The 18,675-nt window shown below is 39.0% G+C and overlaps 2 protein-coding genes across 4 annotated transcripts in view; both read left to right on the top strand.

Annotated features, from left to right (window-relative positions):
- LOC117295884 (kinesin-like protein KIN-14G) overlaps positions 1-5,644 on the top strand; it is a 30,144-nt gene extending 24,500 nt beyond the window's left edge. For all 3 annotated transcript variants that reach the window (XM_033778668.1, XM_033778670.1, XM_033778669.1), the window contains exons 8-11: positions 404-585; positions 1,372-3,567; positions 4,211-4,310; positions 4,845-5,644. In XM_033778668.1, coding sequence (XP_033634559.1) covers positions 404-585; positions 1,372-3,567; positions 4,211-4,310; positions 4,845-4,994 — 2,628 coding nt within the window. In that variant the 3' untranslated portion in view covers positions 4,995-5,644. The remainder of the gene's footprint in view (positions 1-403; positions 586-1,371; positions 3,568-4,210; positions 4,311-4,844) is intronic.
- A 4,280-nt stretch (positions 5,645-9,924) lies between these two features.
- On the top strand, positions 9,925-14,010 carry LOC117295804. Its single transcript, XM_033778566.1, has 2 exons — positions 9,925-10,010; positions 12,922-14,010. Exon 2 carries the CDS (start codon positions 12,926-12,928, stop codon positions 13,847-13,849), a length of 924 nt encoding a protein of 307 aa, XP_033634457.1. The 5' UTR covers positions 9,925-10,010; positions 12,922-12,925; the 3' UTR covers positions 13,850-14,010.
- The last annotated feature ends 4,665 nt before the right edge of the window (positions 14,011-18,675 follow it).

The following is an 18,675-nucleotide window of genomic DNA, read 5'->3' as shown; positions in this document are numbered from 1 at the left end:
TTCTTTGGTTATGTTTTTGTTTATACTGGGCTTTATTAAACACCCAGCAGGGTGGATATGTGCACATTACCTGTCTTTTTTGTTATTATTAGGGGTAAATGGGTACCTGTGTAGGCAGAGTTGGTTTTTGTGATGTTTAGTGTGCTTCATACTTGTCAGGACAGTCTGTTTAGTCCACAGGGAGCTGAGATGGTTTAAGGAATGAAATATGTGTATGGCGCAGCTACAGGGATAATAATGTTCAAAACGCAATGATCATTCTTTTGAATTTGGCCATACACACTAAGAGTCGGCAGTGTTATTATTATTATTTTGTTACTACTTTACTCCTGTGCTGATGCAAAACAGTAAAGGCTGGTGTTAAGACTAATTTTTCTTTCTTCCTTTCTTTGTTTCCTTTCAGCTCAAAGAGTGCATCAGGGCTTTGGATCAGGAGCAACGTCACACACCCTTCCGTCAGAGTAAGCTCACCCAAGTACTGAGAGATTCCTTTCTGGGACATTCACGGACTTGTATGATTGCTAATATTGCCCCACACGGCAGCGCCGTGGACCACACACTCAACACACTCAGATATGCAGACAGGTAAGGCAACTTTTTTTCAGTGTGCTTGGCAGTAGATGTACTGAAAGTGTACTCATCGTGTAAAAGTTGGACACAGAACTTTTATTTTTAAAGAGAGGCTCCGTGAACAAATTCAGTTTTGCATTCCACTCATTTTCCAGATTAATTACTTATGAAAAAAGGGAAAACAATATTCAAGTCTCTAACCTCACAGGAAAGTGGGTTAAAATTCCACTGTGTTTGATACCCTTCAAGTACAATTTTTGCTCAAATTGATTGATCACATCACATTTCAAATAAATGATCTGTACATTTGTACTGAGAATTTTCTGTTCTGTACTGAAATCTGATGATGTTCAACCAAAACAGTATTGGATTTGATCTCATGATTGGCACAGAAATTCCTCTTTAAAGTTTAGATTTTTCAGATCTATATGTGTTTGATGCCCGATGACGACTTGTTTAAATTTTTCTTTTTTCAAAAAATAATAACAAATAAAGTTACATTTAACTCCCTTTTAGCATGAAGTTAGAAATTTGTGACTTTCCCCCAACTTCCATGTGGACTCGGTCTCTATTTATTGAAAAATTAGTTCATTACAAAACCAAAGTGCCACCTTTGGTTAGTCTATATTAAAAGATAAAACACAAATCACTTTTGGCCTGTATTGCTTTGGGTTATTATTTCTCCAGTCTTGTGAAATACTGGAAAGGCCATACATGTAGCATGCTCTTAATGTTTGTTAAAAACAAGTTTTTTTCAAGTTGTTAACATGAGTTTGATTTTTCTGCTTCTTTTTTCTGTAGAGTAAAAGAGCTGAAAAAAGAGACCTCATCTCACAAACCAGTGTCGCCTTATCCCTCAACCCCAAACACCTTTAGTCCTGGAACCACTTCAACACCTTTGAAGAACCCAAACTCAAAACAAATGCAGCCCTCACTAAAGACCCAGGTAACAACACCTGCTCCTCGACCTACCAAAAGAGCTAGCACTCCAACTAGTGCATCCTCACAGACACCTGGAAATAGTACTGCCAAGAAGGCCATTCTGGTGAGGAAGGTCAGCACAGAGAAGGCATTCAGTAAATCTCTGAACCAGTCAAGCTCCTCAAGACCTTCAAGAAGGCCTGATGAAAACAAGCAGTCAAATATTAGTACCGAGAATTACCAAAACAAGAGGAATAGAGAGAATTCAACAGGTAGACCGAAAACGGAGTTAAGTGATACAAAGGTGCATCAGGAATCCACTCGGAGACCCCTTTCAAACGTGAAAAAGAATCTCAATGTCACCTTCGACAGAAGTGTGACGAGTAGCGAGACACCGTCTAAGAGAGACGAGGAGGTTAAAGCTCAAACTAAAGAGGCCTTTCTCCAGGGTAATCCTCTGCCGGTGTGGTATCCCCCTGAGGAAGTTGATCAACCACCTAAAGTGCCTTCCAAAAATCCAGGCGATACTTGGGACATTGAGAATCCACGTTATATCTACAGCCCCAAGGTGCAGAGAGCTACTCCAAGTGCTCGCTCTCCACCTCCTAGAGATGCCAAGGAGAAAAAACTTAATACACCTGAGCTGCCATCAAGAAACAAGACTCCAAACTTGAGTATGAAAGGTGAGAAAGAGGAGCCGATGAGTGACGGTCAGCAAGTTGAGCAATCCTTGCCAGATCAAGAGTCCGGATTCCTCGCTGATGATGAGCTGACAGACAACTGGGCTAAGAGGAACAGTTCAAGCGCTATGAAGCATGGTATGCGGACTCAGTACAGCGACACCAGTTGCAGCACAGACACCGAGAGTACTATTGAACTACTGGCAGAGATTGACTACGCCCTCAGGAATTCCCTTGTCTCACCCATATCAGATAATGGTATCAGTGATAACCAGCCTGTTAAAAAGGATTACCCAACATTCAGGACATCACAAGTTGGTGTTGATGAGACACCAAAGCGCTCCCCGAGGAACAGGACCAAGTCTGCTCCTCAGCCCAAACTATTTCCAGAATGCCAGCATGTGACTTCTGAATTAACTTCTCCCCCGCGTAGCTCAGTCTTGGTCCACAGCCAGTATGTCATGTCACTTCATCCTGAAATCCGTATAAATGACAGCCCAGACTCAATGAGCACTGACTCACTGCAAGAGCTGGAAGCTGAAAGACATTTGAGGAGGAACCGTCAAATACCAGATACAAGACTTGGTAACACTTCCTCTAAAAGTGACCAGATAAGAAGTCCTTTGTACAGATCAGCACCTTTACAAAGTCAAGGTAGTGGCAGTGCATTGAAAAGTAGTAAAATGGCTGTGAAAGGCAAAGAGAGCCACCCCTCGACAAGAGGTGTCTCTGTTTCTTCCGGAGGGCAGAATAAAACCCAAAGTCCAAATAATCTTTCTAAGAGTAAAGAACCTCCTGAAAACCCAAGCGGTGTCATCGTGTCGACTAGTTTTCACGATTTTTTAGCGTCAGCAAAACCTCATGAGAGCATCCAATCCGGGCAGCCGATGGTACAGTTGTCGAAATCTGATCACATAAGGCCTTCTCCAATTGGACAGACTCACAACAGTGCAGCCATAAACCCGGCGGCTAAGAATAGCAAAGGATCAACCCAGAAGGGTTCTACTGGACTGCAGTCTCCCATTACTGTGGAGATTCTACGAGGTGAGAACAGATCCTCCGCGTTTTCCCCTATTTCTGGCATTCCAAGATACAGCTTGCCATCGCCTGCCAGTGATCTTGCCTCCACACCAAACAAGGCCTTCATGAAAGAATCGCTCGTTGCTTCGCAGCAGTCGCCAATTTCCAAAGAGATTGTATATCAGCAGCCTGAGGAAGGCTCTCTTAACGGCCAACATAACCAGTGCAATGAAGGAGACGGCGAGGGTCCTAGGAAAGTGAGCTCTTCTCCTGAGGACCTCGTACCCAGATTACAACTTGCTGGTGTGACAAGCAAAAATGGTTCTTTGCTATCACCGCGTCATGTACGGCAGAACTCGGCAATAGAACGAGCAAAGTGAGTACAGTTTAAGCTTCAGCTTTAATAAAGAATTGTCTAATGAATTGTACCATAGGGTTCTCCCTTTACAGTGGTCTGCTGGCCAGAGGCCAGTAAAAAAACTGAGGGAGGACCCGTCACCACTCTACCCTGGCCCATTAATGACTCACTGACCAATCTCAAGACTCTATTCTATCACCTTGTCTTGGCGTTTGTGCCACTTCAAAAGTTGCTTCATAGCCTTTGAGCAATATTGATTGGCCGCATATTGTAAACCAGTATAGTGCTATGTAAAAGGAGTAGGTCTCATAATTCACCTTAGTCCCACATCTTGCTAAAAAATACTGAAGGTTGAATACTTGAATCGCCTTGGGCCATTGAGAGATGGATATGAGCGCTTTTTAAGCAGCCACTATTGATAGAAATGGCCATTGCAAGTGAAAATGGCCTTTCCCTTTCAAAGATGAAATTCCAGGCCTGAGGTTGTGCTAATTATTGACCCCTTGCCTCGTGTCACACGCGGCGACTGATGCCGCGCTCACCATGTTGGTGGTCGATAGGTTTACGTGTAAACGCCGCATTCGCCTAAAATGCATCCAAGATTATTGATGATGACATCAGGTGAATTGGGTCAGTAAGTGAATTCTCCATTGTTTTTCAGGGAGCTGCTGGTGTCGGCCCATGCTGAGCAGATTGGAGAGTTAGAGAGACTGTGTGAGCGGGAATGGAGACTGATCAAGCAGCTTCACAGCGGAGAAAAGGTACGTGACCCTAGCCTTATGTGCTTTACTACTCAACTAGTCGAGCTCGATCAGTCGTGACTTTGACACTAATTTGTTATTGCATTGTGACATAATGGTTTGCCACAGGGGCAATGGTAAAATTCACGCTGAAAGGATTGAAGGATTGTGTCAATGATGTCTGATTTTATTTTGTAAGTAAACTATGTTGTCGGAAATAGTTGAGAGCGACACAATTGCTTCACCAAACAGGTAGTTGCGACTTTTTGTTGTATAGTGACGGCACGACTAACAGAGTTGTTGAAAAACGGTAGTCACGACTCGACTAAGCAATCAATAGTCGCACCTACGACTCTAGTCACACCAGTCGCCTAGGATTAGTGGTCAGTTGAATACCGAGCTCCTGTTTGAAAATGTTTAGTCATATAATAACATTTGAGTGCATTCTTAACAAATGATCCATTTTTTTGTTGAGTTGGGGCAGAGACAAATGTTTGACATGTCTCTAAAGAATAATTCTTTAATTTGTTGTTTTCCTCTCCTTTTGTCCTCAAGGGTTTATCTGAATATCTCCAGTACGCCAAAGATTTGATGAACAGTAAGCTACGCTGTATAGACACTTTTAACGATCAGCTTAGTAGTTTCAACAGGTGCTCCACCCCTGAGATGTCGCCAAGATCTCGGTCGCCCATGGAGGCTTGTTAGAGACTTGAAAGACTATCAGGGCCCAACTTTGTAGAGCTGCTAAGCACAAAAGTTTGCTTAGCATGAACTTTCTTCCTTGGTGAAAACAGGATTACTAACCAATAATTTCCATTTGTTGCATATTGCATGAGACTGGTATTCAGCTCTTGTTTACTTAACCTGAAAATCACGTGGACATTTGGTTGGTAATCCTGTTTTTATGAAGGAAGAAATTTCATGCTGAAAGGCATGTGAGACTTCCTCTTTTCAGCTGATTTCCTCTTTTGGGGTTTTGACTCATCTTTTTTCCTTCACTTTCTGTGTACAAAAGTATAGGAATATTTCCTTTGCCTCTTTTTTTTTTGCTCGGTTTTCTCTTTTCCTCTTTTTTCATGGAGATTTACTCACATGCTGGTGCTAAGCAAAAGTTTTTGCTTAGCAGCTCTAAGAAAAGTGGACCCTGGTTTCACCCCTGATTTCTTGCCACGACCGGCGTTTTATACAGAAAGAGTAGCAGCTCAACCTTATCTCCTTCGAATCTGTCTCACAGAATTTTCTCTGTGAGAAACCATGCCATAGACTTAAGACTTTATGACCTTAAAGACACTGGACACTATTGGTAATTGTCAAAGACCTGTCTTCTCACTTGGTATATCGCAACATATGCCCAAAATTACAAACCTGTGAAAATTTGGACTCAATTGGTGGTCGAAAGTTGCGAGATAATAATGGAAAAAAAAATACCCTTGTCACATGAAGTTGTGTGCTTTCAGATGTTTGATTTGGAGACCTCAAAATCTAGACAGCAATTTCAAATATTTTAGTTGAAGGTCTTTCTCGAAAACGTAACCTTACTTCATGAGATGGGTTCTGGAAAAAGAAGTAGATTTACAAATCAATTTGTAATACTTTATTCTTTTATTTTTTAAATTTGCCAAAGCTAAATATTTTCAAAGGCACATTGTTTAATAACTTAAAGATAAAGTATCTGTATATAATTTTGTTAGCTATACCACAGTGCCTTGAAATATTTGTTCATGCTCCTTAATAGTCAATATATTATTATTCATGTCTTTGTGTGAACTTGAAACTACTGTTGAAAAGAATTCAAGCACTGAATATTTTTGATCCAATTCTTTTGTTTTTAAAGTCACATCCAAGAAACCAACATTACGAGAAAATGCAACTTTAGTGCTGGGCCTATTAGTAAACGGTAGTTTAACAATGCCTTGACAAAACTTGTCAGCCCATTTATGTTTTGGCTCAGTCAGTCATATTTTACTAGGGTAACCTTTAAGCCATTTTAGTGCTAAGCCTATATGAGAAAAACGGTAATTTGCAAATGCTTTTAAAAACTTGTCGCCCCATTTTTGTTTTGGCTCAGTCAGTCATATTCTACTAAGGGTAAAGTTTAATTGATAACACTCTTTGGGAAAGATCATTGGAACTTAAATCAATGGTATTATTTTATATTGTCAATAAGTTATCTTATTATAAGTCCTCTTGATAAAACCAAGGATGCCGCATAAACTTAATCAATGTAGCTCACTGGCCTGAGGAAACCAGGCCCCAATTTCATGGCTCTGCTTACGGTAAGCACAGAATCGGCGCTTACGGAAGCAGGGAATTCTGTGCCTACGGCAAGCGTATTTCACGGGTTAGCGGCGAATTTGGGCTTCTGCGCGTGCGTACTTCACGTTACTAGACATTCTACGCTTACAAGGCTAGCGCAACTTTAGGGAAGGTGACTTTTTTTTTCAAATATCAACTTATAACACACTATTTTTTTATTGTTTTATTACTTGAGGTTCATACAAAAAGTAGGCCTTTCCATTACAATCAAATTAGTAAATTTTTGTTTAGCATCACCAGTCGGTTGCATGAAAGGGGGACAACACCTTGTTTACTGTGACGCAAGGTGATGGAATCTCCCATGAGATGGGATGGTTTTGAAATAAACCTCTGGTATACATGTAACAACTTGACGTTTCGATCAGTATGTCTGATGGTCTTCTACAAATATTGGTTTCAAAATAACTAATCCTGTATCACACACTTAAAGGCCGGGGACACTATTGGTAATTATTCAAAATAATGTTTAGCATAAAACCTTTCTTGGTGATCAGTAATGGGGAGAGGTTGATGGTATAAAACACTGAGAAACGGATCCCTCTGAAATGCCATAGTTTTCGAGAAAGAAGTAATTTTCCACGAATTAGATTTCGAGACATCAGATTTAGAACTTGAGGTCTCGAAATCAACCATCCTAACGTACACAACTTCGTGTGACAAGGGTGTTTTTTCTTTCATTATTATCTCGCAAGTTCGATGACCGATTGAGCTCAAAGTTTCACAGGTTTGTTATTTTATGCATTTGTTGAGATACACCAACTGTGAAGGCTAGTCTTTGACAATATACCAATAGTGTCCACTGCCTTTAAGTTAGCATTTCATTTTGGTTTGTAGGTGAACTTCAAATAATTATTGCCAACTAGATTCAAGAGTCTGGTTATGTGATTTTAAATAAAATGTATGATCAGGTATTTCTTGAACCAATGATTTGTACTGTTATTTTATTTGTGTTCAAAATTATAGGGACACTGATATGTATGTTATTATTTTATGCACCATCATGCACGCCACATGTTTGCTTGTGTTGCTTGTATTCTCTGTTTACTGTCGGTCCACTTTCGGTTTCTGGACCCCTTGCTGCCCAACGGAGTCCCCGAAGAGACACTTACAAGTAATTATAACCAGGTTAAACCAAACAGGAGGGCCTAAATGCAATTAATAAGGAAATGTATTTCGTTCCCTCAAATTATGATATGTCATTCCCTCGAAATCATGTTTCGTTTAAGAGGATTAAATAGCTGGGTTGCCCTCATAGTTGTCATTTTATACCGGTACAGTAGAATTAGCAACACTCTGATTGGGGGTTGTGTTTATTGGAATTATATAATTATGGGGGACTCGATTGGGAAAACTATATGCACCATCAGGCACGCCAAATGTTTGCTTGTGTTGCTTGTATTCTCTGTTTACTTGTGTATTTCGGTTTCTTGACCCCCTGCTGGACCCCTGTTCGATCAGTGTGTCTTCTGGAGAAAGCTGACCCTGTCTCTTCGGGAGGTGTCATCTTGGGCAGGGAAGAATGAACACACACTTGGATTATAGAGTTTGGGATGGGTAAAACATAATTATGCCAAAATATTGTTTCCATTAAATTGCAATTATTAAACCCTTGGGCACAATAATATATATATGTTGTTATTGGATCTTTTTATGGGGTCTGTATAGCCTCAAATCTGTATAGACCATGGCCCAATTTCATAGCGCTGCTATTGTCGATTGTATGCTTAACTGGCGCACCTATAGCAACTTGTTCATTTAGTCGCCTCGCCTAAGCTTCTTGTTTCTGCTTAAGCACCCAGCTTAAGCACGGCCTTATTTGTTGTCCTGTAATTAAACACAACATGGGGCAGTGGCGTTGAAGACGGGTGTTTTTCGGGACAGCTCATATTAGGCGTTGTTTTAGTAGTAGCCTAGTATTAGGCCTTTCTTATTGGTATAAATGTTAACCCTGAGTTAAGTTTGGTGATCAACGGCATCGCATTAAGGTTCGGGACCCCATTACCAATTATTAACCATGAACATAAAGCGGGGTTTGTAAAAACTCAAATCTTGGTCGTTGTGGAGCTCGATGTGGTGTGCCATATAGTCACATAGTGCCACTTGACTGGTGTGCGATTGCCCGACTGTGTCACTTTGTCAGATTATAAATCATCTTCTTTACGATGAATACGAACTTCCTCCTTGATCCAAATTCAAAGTCAAAATCCAGTACAACACATCAGCTGGTTGTGTTGAAAAATATTGAAATAAAAATACTCGATCCATTATCCATGCAACATATATATGGCACGCAGAGTGCAGCATCAATGCATACATTGTTTCAGCAAGAAAACATGTTGCGTGCTATTAACGATTGAAAAGTTTGCGGTAACACCATGTAATGATAACCTCATGATGAGTTGGGGTGGTTCTGAAAAGACTCGTTGGTTTCGTTTCAACTCGACGTTTCGATCAGTGTGTCTTCTCGAGAAAGCTGACCCTGATGCTGCTTGCTGCTTAAGTACCATGGATGCGGATTAGCTTGGTGATGCACGAAGGCGGAAATGGATCTAATTGGTGATGCCTGGTAACACTGGATCCAGTCAGGATCTTATGGCGATTGTGTGGGGAGTGTGAGCAGTCTGTGAAAGGTGGTGTTGGGCCTCACTGAGGGTATAACACCGACTCAAGCCTCCTCTCAAAGAACCCCACCTCTAGCATCGAGATGAGGGTTTCCAGCAAACTCCTCTCCCGTCGAGTTGAAACCAACGGTTCTTTTCAGAACCACCCGGGTACCCCCACTCATGTTCGAGATTATCATTACATGTGTTACCGCAAACCTTTCTATGTTGTAATTCCACAATGCAAAGTTTTCTAGCTACTACTTCAAATAAGTACCACCTGGGTGAACTTTGTTACTAGGTGCGGCTTTATTAAACCTCAAAGGTCATATGTCATCATGATGCACTGTTTGCATGCAAGAAGACTGGTGGAAAATGGAGTTTCTCCTGATCGTTACACTATCGATGTGGAAATAAGTCACCTATAACTCGCACACACACACGCGCCATTTTCATTCGTGTGGGACTATATTATTTCCTGACGTGTCGCGGCAGTTCGCTTAGTTCCCTCGTGTGGATTCCGAGTCAATCTAGGAAAACAAAACAGACATTCGTTATGTTTATTGGATGACTTGTTATAGGGCCCTTATACATGCTGTTTTGTTCACTTAAGTTGAACGTTTCAGATCTTTTTGGCCCCTCTTTGCTGAGGAAAATGTGAATATACATTGTTCGAAGCTCATCTATCTGACGTGGCGCTTCGTGTAAGGCTACCGTACTACGGTCGTCGCCATATTGACTTGGGTTTTCCAGAACGTGACTTCAACTTGTGAATGATCAGCTTTTCAAAATAGAGTTGGATATAGTAAGTAATTTATTGTCGTTTGATTATTTTACGGTTGGAAATACCGGATCCTACCACCTCTTTCTAAGATATTGTGGGGGAAAATATCTCATAGGAATTGGAATTGTAGGCCTATGTGTTTTTTCAGTGAATTATACGAACGTTACGGCTCCCAAACGGTCACAGTAGAAATTTCTTTATAATGTTTATAATGTTAAAGGATTCTGGTACTTTTTTCAAAATGTCCACAGATTTACATTAAACTTACAGGGTTTTAATATAATGATAGTGGAAAGCTTCCCTACGACTATTACTAACTAAGGTTGTGTAGTTTTTGAGAAATGAGTAAAACAAGTCACAAAATCATTTTGGTCTCATGAGACCAAAATGATTTTAGCATTTAAAATCCCCTTAACCAGTTATGATATTATACCAAAACCATGCATAACTGGTTAATACGTTTTTACGTGCTAAAACTAAGACGAAAATTATTACTTTTACTCGTTTCTCAAAAACTACAGCACCTCAGAAAGTAAAATTTCAAGGGAAGCTTTCTACTATCATAATCTTCAAAATTAATTGTGTAAGTTTAAAGTCTCCTGGAAATAGAACTGTTTTTTCTTTCAAACATAAGAGTATATGCTTACGAACAATAAAACAATTTTTTTAGTAATTGTTTGTCACGATTTATATGTTTAAAAAATATATAAAGTTGTTTGGGGGGCTTACTCCGCCTACCCCTTTTGTGACGTCAATCGAGGCAGACTTTGCCTGCAATGCGTTTAGTAAACGCACGTGCAAAGTACATGTATGTCCAAGTCGTGAGTTGGTACATTTCAAAAAGTGTTTTTCTGCATTCAGCAGCAATACACCTGGTCGGCATTGCCGGAATTATTATTATTTTTTTTTAAACGTACAAACTCACGACTTGGTCCGTACATGTACTTTGCAATTGTGTTTACTCTACGCATTACAGGCAAAGTCTGCCTCGATTGACGTCACGAACAGCGCCCTCTCGGGTCGGGTCTACTCTTAAATTTGTAAATAACATAAGAACTGATTTTTTAAAACCTTAGTTGACTGTTTATTCACATTCCACTCATCAAAACACATATATTAGTGACAAAAGCTTTATTTTGAAAAAATACGTCTTCCAGGTGACTTTAATGTAAATATGTGGACATTGTGTTTTTGTTAGGAAAAAGTACATGTTCTGTTTCAAACAAAACCAACTCACCATTGATGATCCAATTTATATAAAGATAATAACATGAATAAATAGTAGACATTTAGACAGTTCTGCTCACAAAGGTAAAGAATGTTATTTAAGTAATGCACATAAAAAATAGGCATGTTTTAAAGTAAACCTTTAAGTTATCATGTCATGCTGATATGCAGACAATTATTACATTATTTAGAAATTAGAAAGCACATTTTTTTTCTAGTATTTCCTGTCTCGACCACTCCAACAACTCAAAGTTTATTGTGATTATCATCATCATTGTTTCTGTCACCATGTTTGTCTGCAAACCTCCGAGTTGTGAGGAGGCCCAGTCTCGCTCAGAATACCGACACTGGTTACAGGAAATATTTAATTAGGTTAGTTTTCATCAGTGCTTACAAGCAGCATGCAGCATCAGAGTACAGCTTTCACCACAGGACGGATCAGAGCATACTGATCGAAACGTCGAGTTGAAACCAACGCTTTATTTTAGAACCAACCCATCAACTCATTTAGATATAGTAATTAATCACATGGTGTTACCGCAAACCTTTCCTTTAATATCGTATTTCCACCATGTAAAGTTTCAAATCAGATTTAGGTTAATTTTATCAACATAAAATTATTGCCCACAAAATGTTAAAAAAAAAAAAAAAAAAAACACAGACACGGACAACCACAAAACCCATACCTGTTGAAGGGTCTGTAAACGAATGACATCGCTGTAAATAAATGTCAAAACAATTTATGTACGTGCTAAGCCAAAGTACATCAGCTTTTGAATATGCATTTTGAGAAACATTTCACTTCGAACTACTACATGTTGGATATATCTATTATGTGTATTCCTATTTTGGATCATTATTTCTGAATGGACACTATTCACTCAGGATTTTTGGCAATTATTTTCTCATGGGATATAGTTGCATATCTACATGATTATAAAAGAATTGAACCATTCCAAGGATTACAAAAACCTAATCTTTACAGACCGTTTAACTAATACTCATTGTTTTTTTGTGTGTGTTTTTTCCTGTTTTTTATCACAATAAATCAAATTCCTAAATAGCATTGATCAACGTCAGGATTGTCTTCTCCCTTCTGGTTTTTCCCTGCATAAGATGTGACATGTTCAATTGTATTGCAGAAGTTCAATGGGTGAGAAAACTGAACTGAATGAATTTGAACTTGGCCGCGATGACTGTAAAATAACATGTTTCTTCACCCGACTTGACCTATTGGTTGCGCAAGTTTTTGTTAGACTTGCTTCCAATTCTGTGAGTCCTATAAAATTTGCCTGCAACTGATTAACAATTATATTGGTTGAAATAGCACCCTCTTGTAGATCAACACCAAGATTAACCTTCGATTGCGACTGGAGCGTGTGGTAGCTAATTTGGGTGGGGTGGGGGGGGGGGTGCTTGGCTGATGCTGAGCACGGTGTCGTATTTATCATCTGGTTGCACGGGTACCATTTATGGTGAAATCGAGAACAGCTTTTTGGAACTAAACGTAATACATGCATGATCCTTTATTGCTCATTATACTAAGAGCCGGGTGTAGTCTGTTTTGAGATTTTGTGCACCACCACCCTCCCCATCACCATCCCGCGAACCCATACAGAGACAGAAAACTGTGTACAAACTTCTTCTGATAGCGCCCTCTTTTGAATCAACTTCAGGTAACTGACTTTCATTGTAAATTTTGCAGTAAAATGGGGAGAATTACGACGATCACTTCAACTGGACTTCCGCTCGTCTTGTGTTTCATCATGATGGCATTCTTACGGGTTGATTGCTGTCGCACTGGTATCAACAGAGCGACAGACGAAGCCGCCCATAAAGCCGAAGTAGCAAGGCGTGAGGCGCAACATCTTGGACATGTCCTTCGAGAATCTGTCGAAATCTTGCGCAGTGATATGGAGACTGCTCTTCATGACATTGATCAACAAGTGGGTCAAGTGGGACGCTACGTCACACAGGAGCTCGGCCCTACAATTGAAGACGCCGCGAATAAGTTCAATGAAAATAGCCAAGATGTTATCTTTAGGATTGAGTCCTCCCTCAATAATCTCGACAGCGCCATCGACATGACTGCTTCTAAGGCATCCATGCTTTTCGATCTTCTGATAGTGTTAGTGTTATTGGTCATTGGTGCTTTCTGTAGGAAAATCTGTATTGGGGATAGATTCCTGAGAATAGTCTTCTGGCTGTCTGAGACGGCATCCTTATCTACCGCAGTAGCAATGGCCGGGCCTGTTATATTTCGCATAGTCACCGGACACGAACCCGCCAACTATCAAATGTTAAACACTGTCGTTTTCATCTCGCTTGTTCGCATTATTGTGCATGTTTCACTACCATTACTCCCCGTGTTGTACATGTTCTGCAAAGAATGGGTTAGTGTGGTTAACATCATTCGGTCGTTATTTCTGATGCTGTCTGTGTGGCTTGTTGGATCCGCCCTGACCAGTGGCAATATCATCACCATATCACTCCTTGGCTGTTCGGTTGTTTTACTTGTAGCATTGCAGCTTCAGGTCCACGACCCTGCAGCTTGTCTATATGCTTGGGTTCTTTCGCGATTGGTTCATCTGTCATCCTATAACCCGAAAGAATGGCAGAGGAAAATGAGATGAGAGAAAACAAGAAGAGAGGTGGGAGCCCGATAGTGGGGATGTATTGGTATATAACTTTATCATGCCGCACGACGCCTCCATCTTCGTCATGTTCCTCGTATTGAATAACAATAACGAATGCTTATAAATCATTTTGCAAATAAGAACCAGACTATTTTGTTCTTCCAGCCTCGGTTTGGTAACATTGATATCAATGGGAGAAATTCAAGATGGCTGCACCATGATAAAGGTCTATTAAAGCAACATTATATAGCAATACAACAACCAATTGTTTGCTGCGCACATACTTTTGCGAGGTTTTTTTTCCCACTAACCCCGAAGCCTGTTGCACTTGTTTTAATTGTGTATAGAATTAAAACATTCAATAATGCTTAGTTGAGTGCACGTTGAGTCTATACATATACTAATAGAAGTATGCACGTAGTAATTAAGGAAAATAGTTATCAGGTACAACTGTTTAAAGCCAGTGGACACTATTGGTAATTGTCAAAGACCGGTCTTCTCACTTGGTGTATATCAACATATGCATAAAATAATAAACCTGTTAAAGTTTGAGTTCGATTGGTCGTCGGAGTTGCGAGATAACTATGAAAAAAAAACACCCTTGTCACATGAAATTGTTTGCTTTTAGATGCTTGATTTCGAGACCTCAAATTCTAAACTTGAGGTCTCGAAATCAAATTCGTGGACAATTACTTCTTTCTCGAAAACTACGTCACTTCAGAGGGAGCCGTTTCTCACAACGTTTTATACTATCAACAGCTCCCCATTACTCGTTTACCAAGTGAGGTTTTATGCTGATAATTATTTTGAGTAATTACCAATAGTGTCCACTGCCTTTAAGAAATAACCTAGAAGTAAAATTGCATCCCTATAGTCTGGTCCATCGGTGCCTTGTCACTCCGAAAAAACTTGTAATATTGTCCAAAATGAGTAAACAACTTTCTCTATTTTAGCCTAGTGGTGTAATTCAGCAATTTATAAGCATGACCAAGGGCCTTCTCGGTCGGGCACCATTGCAATGGAGCCCGACCGAGAAAGCCATTGGTTTTGGGTTTTTCCAAACTATTGACAATAAGTGTGACGAAGTGCTTCAATACTGAGCAGTTTAAAGTCACTGGATACGTTTGGTTATAAATTGTCAAAGACCAGTCTTCTCACTTGCGGTGTATTGTTATCATTGTATGCATAAAATAAACCTGTGAAAATTTGAACTCAATTGGGTTCGTCGAAGTTGCGAAAGAATAGTGTAAAAGACAAAAACAAAAACTTGTCGCACAAATTCCGATGCTTGAGTTCGAGACCTCAGCTGAGGTCTCGAATTCAATTCAAATATTTTAGTGAGAAATTACTTCTTCGTCAAAAGCTACGTTACTTCAGAGAGAGCCATGTTTTATACGTTTGCATCAAAGGCTTCAGCTGATTTTTTTATTATTATTTGAGCGACAAATTACCCTTTTCATTTATAAGAGGATCCACATCACAACGTTCTTTCCACAAACCAAGTTACAAATCGACTTTATCCTTAAACATTATTACATCATGCAACATCCGTCGGCACTATGTGGCACATTCACGACACGCAACAGCTGTGAGTTCGTACATCATTTCACATTGTGGGATTTTTTTTTCCCGATTCGCACGCCATTTTTTTTATTGTATGAGGACTAGGTTAGATTCTGTCCCGACGGTCCTTAGCTTCGCTCTCATGGCTTATTCCGTTGGTAAACTATTTTTTTCTTTTTCTTGGGTGACTGGTATTTCGCTGTTTATGTTCACATGAGAATATTTGAGCCTTTTTGGTGTATATTTTCGGGAACTCTTCCACGGGTCGCCAGCTTTGCTTGAACTTTCCAGAACGTGACTGACTATACGTAAGCATTATTGATTTAATGTTGTTTTCGTCTTTTTTAAATGTTAATAAACACAAATTATGTTTTAACTTTTACACAAAATGGTATTGGGAATGGGAAACTTATTGTATGAGGTTCGTTGATAACGGCAAGGAGGTAGAAATGATAACGGCGGATGCTTTCGGATTGGCTTACCGAAATACATCCATTCATAAAAATTCAATTATTATGTGATCCCGAAGAGAAAAAAAAAAACACTTAAAAAGTATATCATTAAATCGACCATGATGGGTCACCGTGCTAATTGGCACCATTTACGACGAGTCAATATTTCCGGAAAGTAATGTGAACGCAACTGGATGTAAATTATAAACCCACATTGGGCATAATTGTTGCCGATTGGCACCATATCAGGAAGAGTCGTATATTCTCATTATTTATAGGCATATACAATATTTAGAAGGTTGAAAAACAAAGTATATCTTAAAGGCAGTGAACAATATAGCATAAAACCTTACCTTTGTTTTATCTATTCATTATTATCTCCCAACTTTGATGACCGATTGAGTTCAAATTTTACCAGGTTTGTTGTTCTGTACATAGCATAAAACCTTACTTGGTAACGAGAAATTGGGAGAGGTTGGTAGTATAAACAATTGTGAGATTTGGAGTTTTGAGGTCTTGAAATCAAGCATCTGGTCTGGCAGCACACAACTTCGTGTGACAAGGGTGTTTTTTCTGTCATTATTATCTCGCAAATTCGATGACCAATCAAGCTCAATTTTTCACAGGTTTGTTATTTATGCATAATATGTTGAGAAACATCAGGTGAGAAGACTGGTCTTTGACAATTACCAATAGTGTCCACTGCCTTTAAGTGCTTAGCAAAGTTTGATGTCACTCTGTACAAATAATATGGGCAGCCCATTCTAAGGTGACCTTTTGCTTTGTGAAATCCAGTTCTGGACTTCATTCAGCCACATTGCTCAAATGGAATGAAACATTAGCTTAAATAATGTGGAGATTCATAATACACTGTCTATTTGTATTATGTTTCGCTTTGGAGAAAGGAAGAACACACGCTAAACAAAGGTTATTTTTTTAAGTTGATAATTATTGAGTGAAATTTGTGAAATAACATTTCATAAAATGTTCCATTATGGCTTTGTGTGGCATGTCGCCTGCAATGATACTATACTATATACAAGGTCATCGGTCTTGTTTAAACAGGTGGTCTGTCCCTGATGACGTCAACTGTTATTTTAATGAATGGCTGTTTTTATACAAAGATTTTCCAAATAACTGTTAGTTGACAAACGCGTATAGGGGCGTAATATTAAAACTAACGAATCTACACACAAGAGGTTAGTAATCACTCACCCTCTCATTACACTTTGTAACAGTTCAAAACCATCTTCAATTGCGTGACGTCACTCTCTAAATGCAAAAGAATGAAAAAGCACTCTTTGAAGAGTGGTCTTCCACTCTTTTAGATTGAAGTATGCATCTTTTTGAGTGATCCTCCACTCCTCTTCTACTTCCACTTCCACTCCTGTCCTGGAGTGAAACCCCTCTAAACGAGTGAAAGAACCACCACACATGAGGGACAACTCGAATAGTAAAGAGTGGTGTTTTTACTATTTTTTTACATTCTTATTATACAATGTAATTTTGCTGTTTTTGCTTACTCGTTTTAGTTTAATGTTTATAATAATATTATGTATAAAAAAAATATATATACTGTACAGCGTTTTGAAATTTCTCATGTGAGACGCTATATTAAAAATAAACTATTTATTATTATCATTATTATTAGAGAGAAAAAAAATAGGTAGATTAGAGTCCCATTTTATTATTACTCAATTAAGTGTTTCAATGTTTTAGTTCCTTTGAATCAACGGTTATTTCACGCAGTGAACATTCTAGTAACAACAAAGTATTAAGAATTGATTTATTAATGAATGATAGTGCAGAAAAGATGGGGTCATCGTTTTGGTTACGTTAATGTTAATGGTTCTAGCTAATATAGACAGCGATATTAAAATTGAAAATGTGTTTGTAGTTGCTGGATGGGCACCTCTAAAAAAAAAAACAGTGTTTGACGGAGAGGATTTTTCAGGGTATAAGAAATAAATAAATAAATAATACTTCTCTGGATAGATACAATAAAGTCAGAAGTAAATAAAAGTTTCAGCTGAGTAGTCCTACAGGTGTCTCTTTGTTAATTTTTTTTTCCCCGTTCAGATCACGGTTTGTTGGAACCTCGAGTCCATTCGTTTAGCGAGGTCACAGCGGGTACTAATTCCACAATATTCTTTTTTTGCCGCAGCATTCGCAAACGGAATCTGAGAACAAACGATTCCTGCACAAAATGTTTCGGAGTTTCAAATATTTTGGGGGGATTTCTAATCAATGGGCATTTCAGACGAAATAATTTCACGGACACGCCTATAACACCATTATCATCTTTCTTCAGTCCAGTTATAAATAAGCTTTAAAGGGAAGGTACACGTTTGGTAATTACTCCAAACAAATATTAACTTATAAACTGACTTGGTATATAACGAGCGTTGGAGAGCTGTTGATAATAATTATTAAACATTGTGGGAAACTCCCCCCCCCCCTGTTGAAGTAACGTAGTTTTTGAGAAAGAGGTGATTTCTCTCTAAAATAATAAAATGCTTTTAGCTAGAAGTCTTTTATTCCTATCTGAAAGCACACAAATTCGTCCAACAACGGTGTTTTTTTCTCTCATAGTTTCTCCCAACTTCGTTGAATAAATTAAGCTCAAATTTTCACAAGCCTGTTATTTTATGCTGATGTTTGGATACACCAAGTGAGAAAACTTGTCTTTGACAATATTACCAAACGTGTACCTTACCCTTTAAGATGGAAGTTTTTGTGGTCGTATGAGGAAGATTCTGTACATTTATATAAAACAGTTTCACAGCCAACTAACGTGGGCTCATTTGA

This window comes from Asterias rubens, chromosome 10, assembly GCF_902459465.1.
Source record: "Asterias rubens chromosome 10, eAstRub1.3, whole genome shotgun sequence".
Classification (NCBI taxonomy): domain Eukaryota; kingdom Metazoa; phylum Echinodermata; class Asteroidea; order Forcipulatida; family Asteriidae; genus Asterias; species Asterias rubens.
The sequence above is the reverse complement of the archived record's forward strand: the minus strand, read 5'-3'. Positions and strand labels throughout refer to the sequence as shown.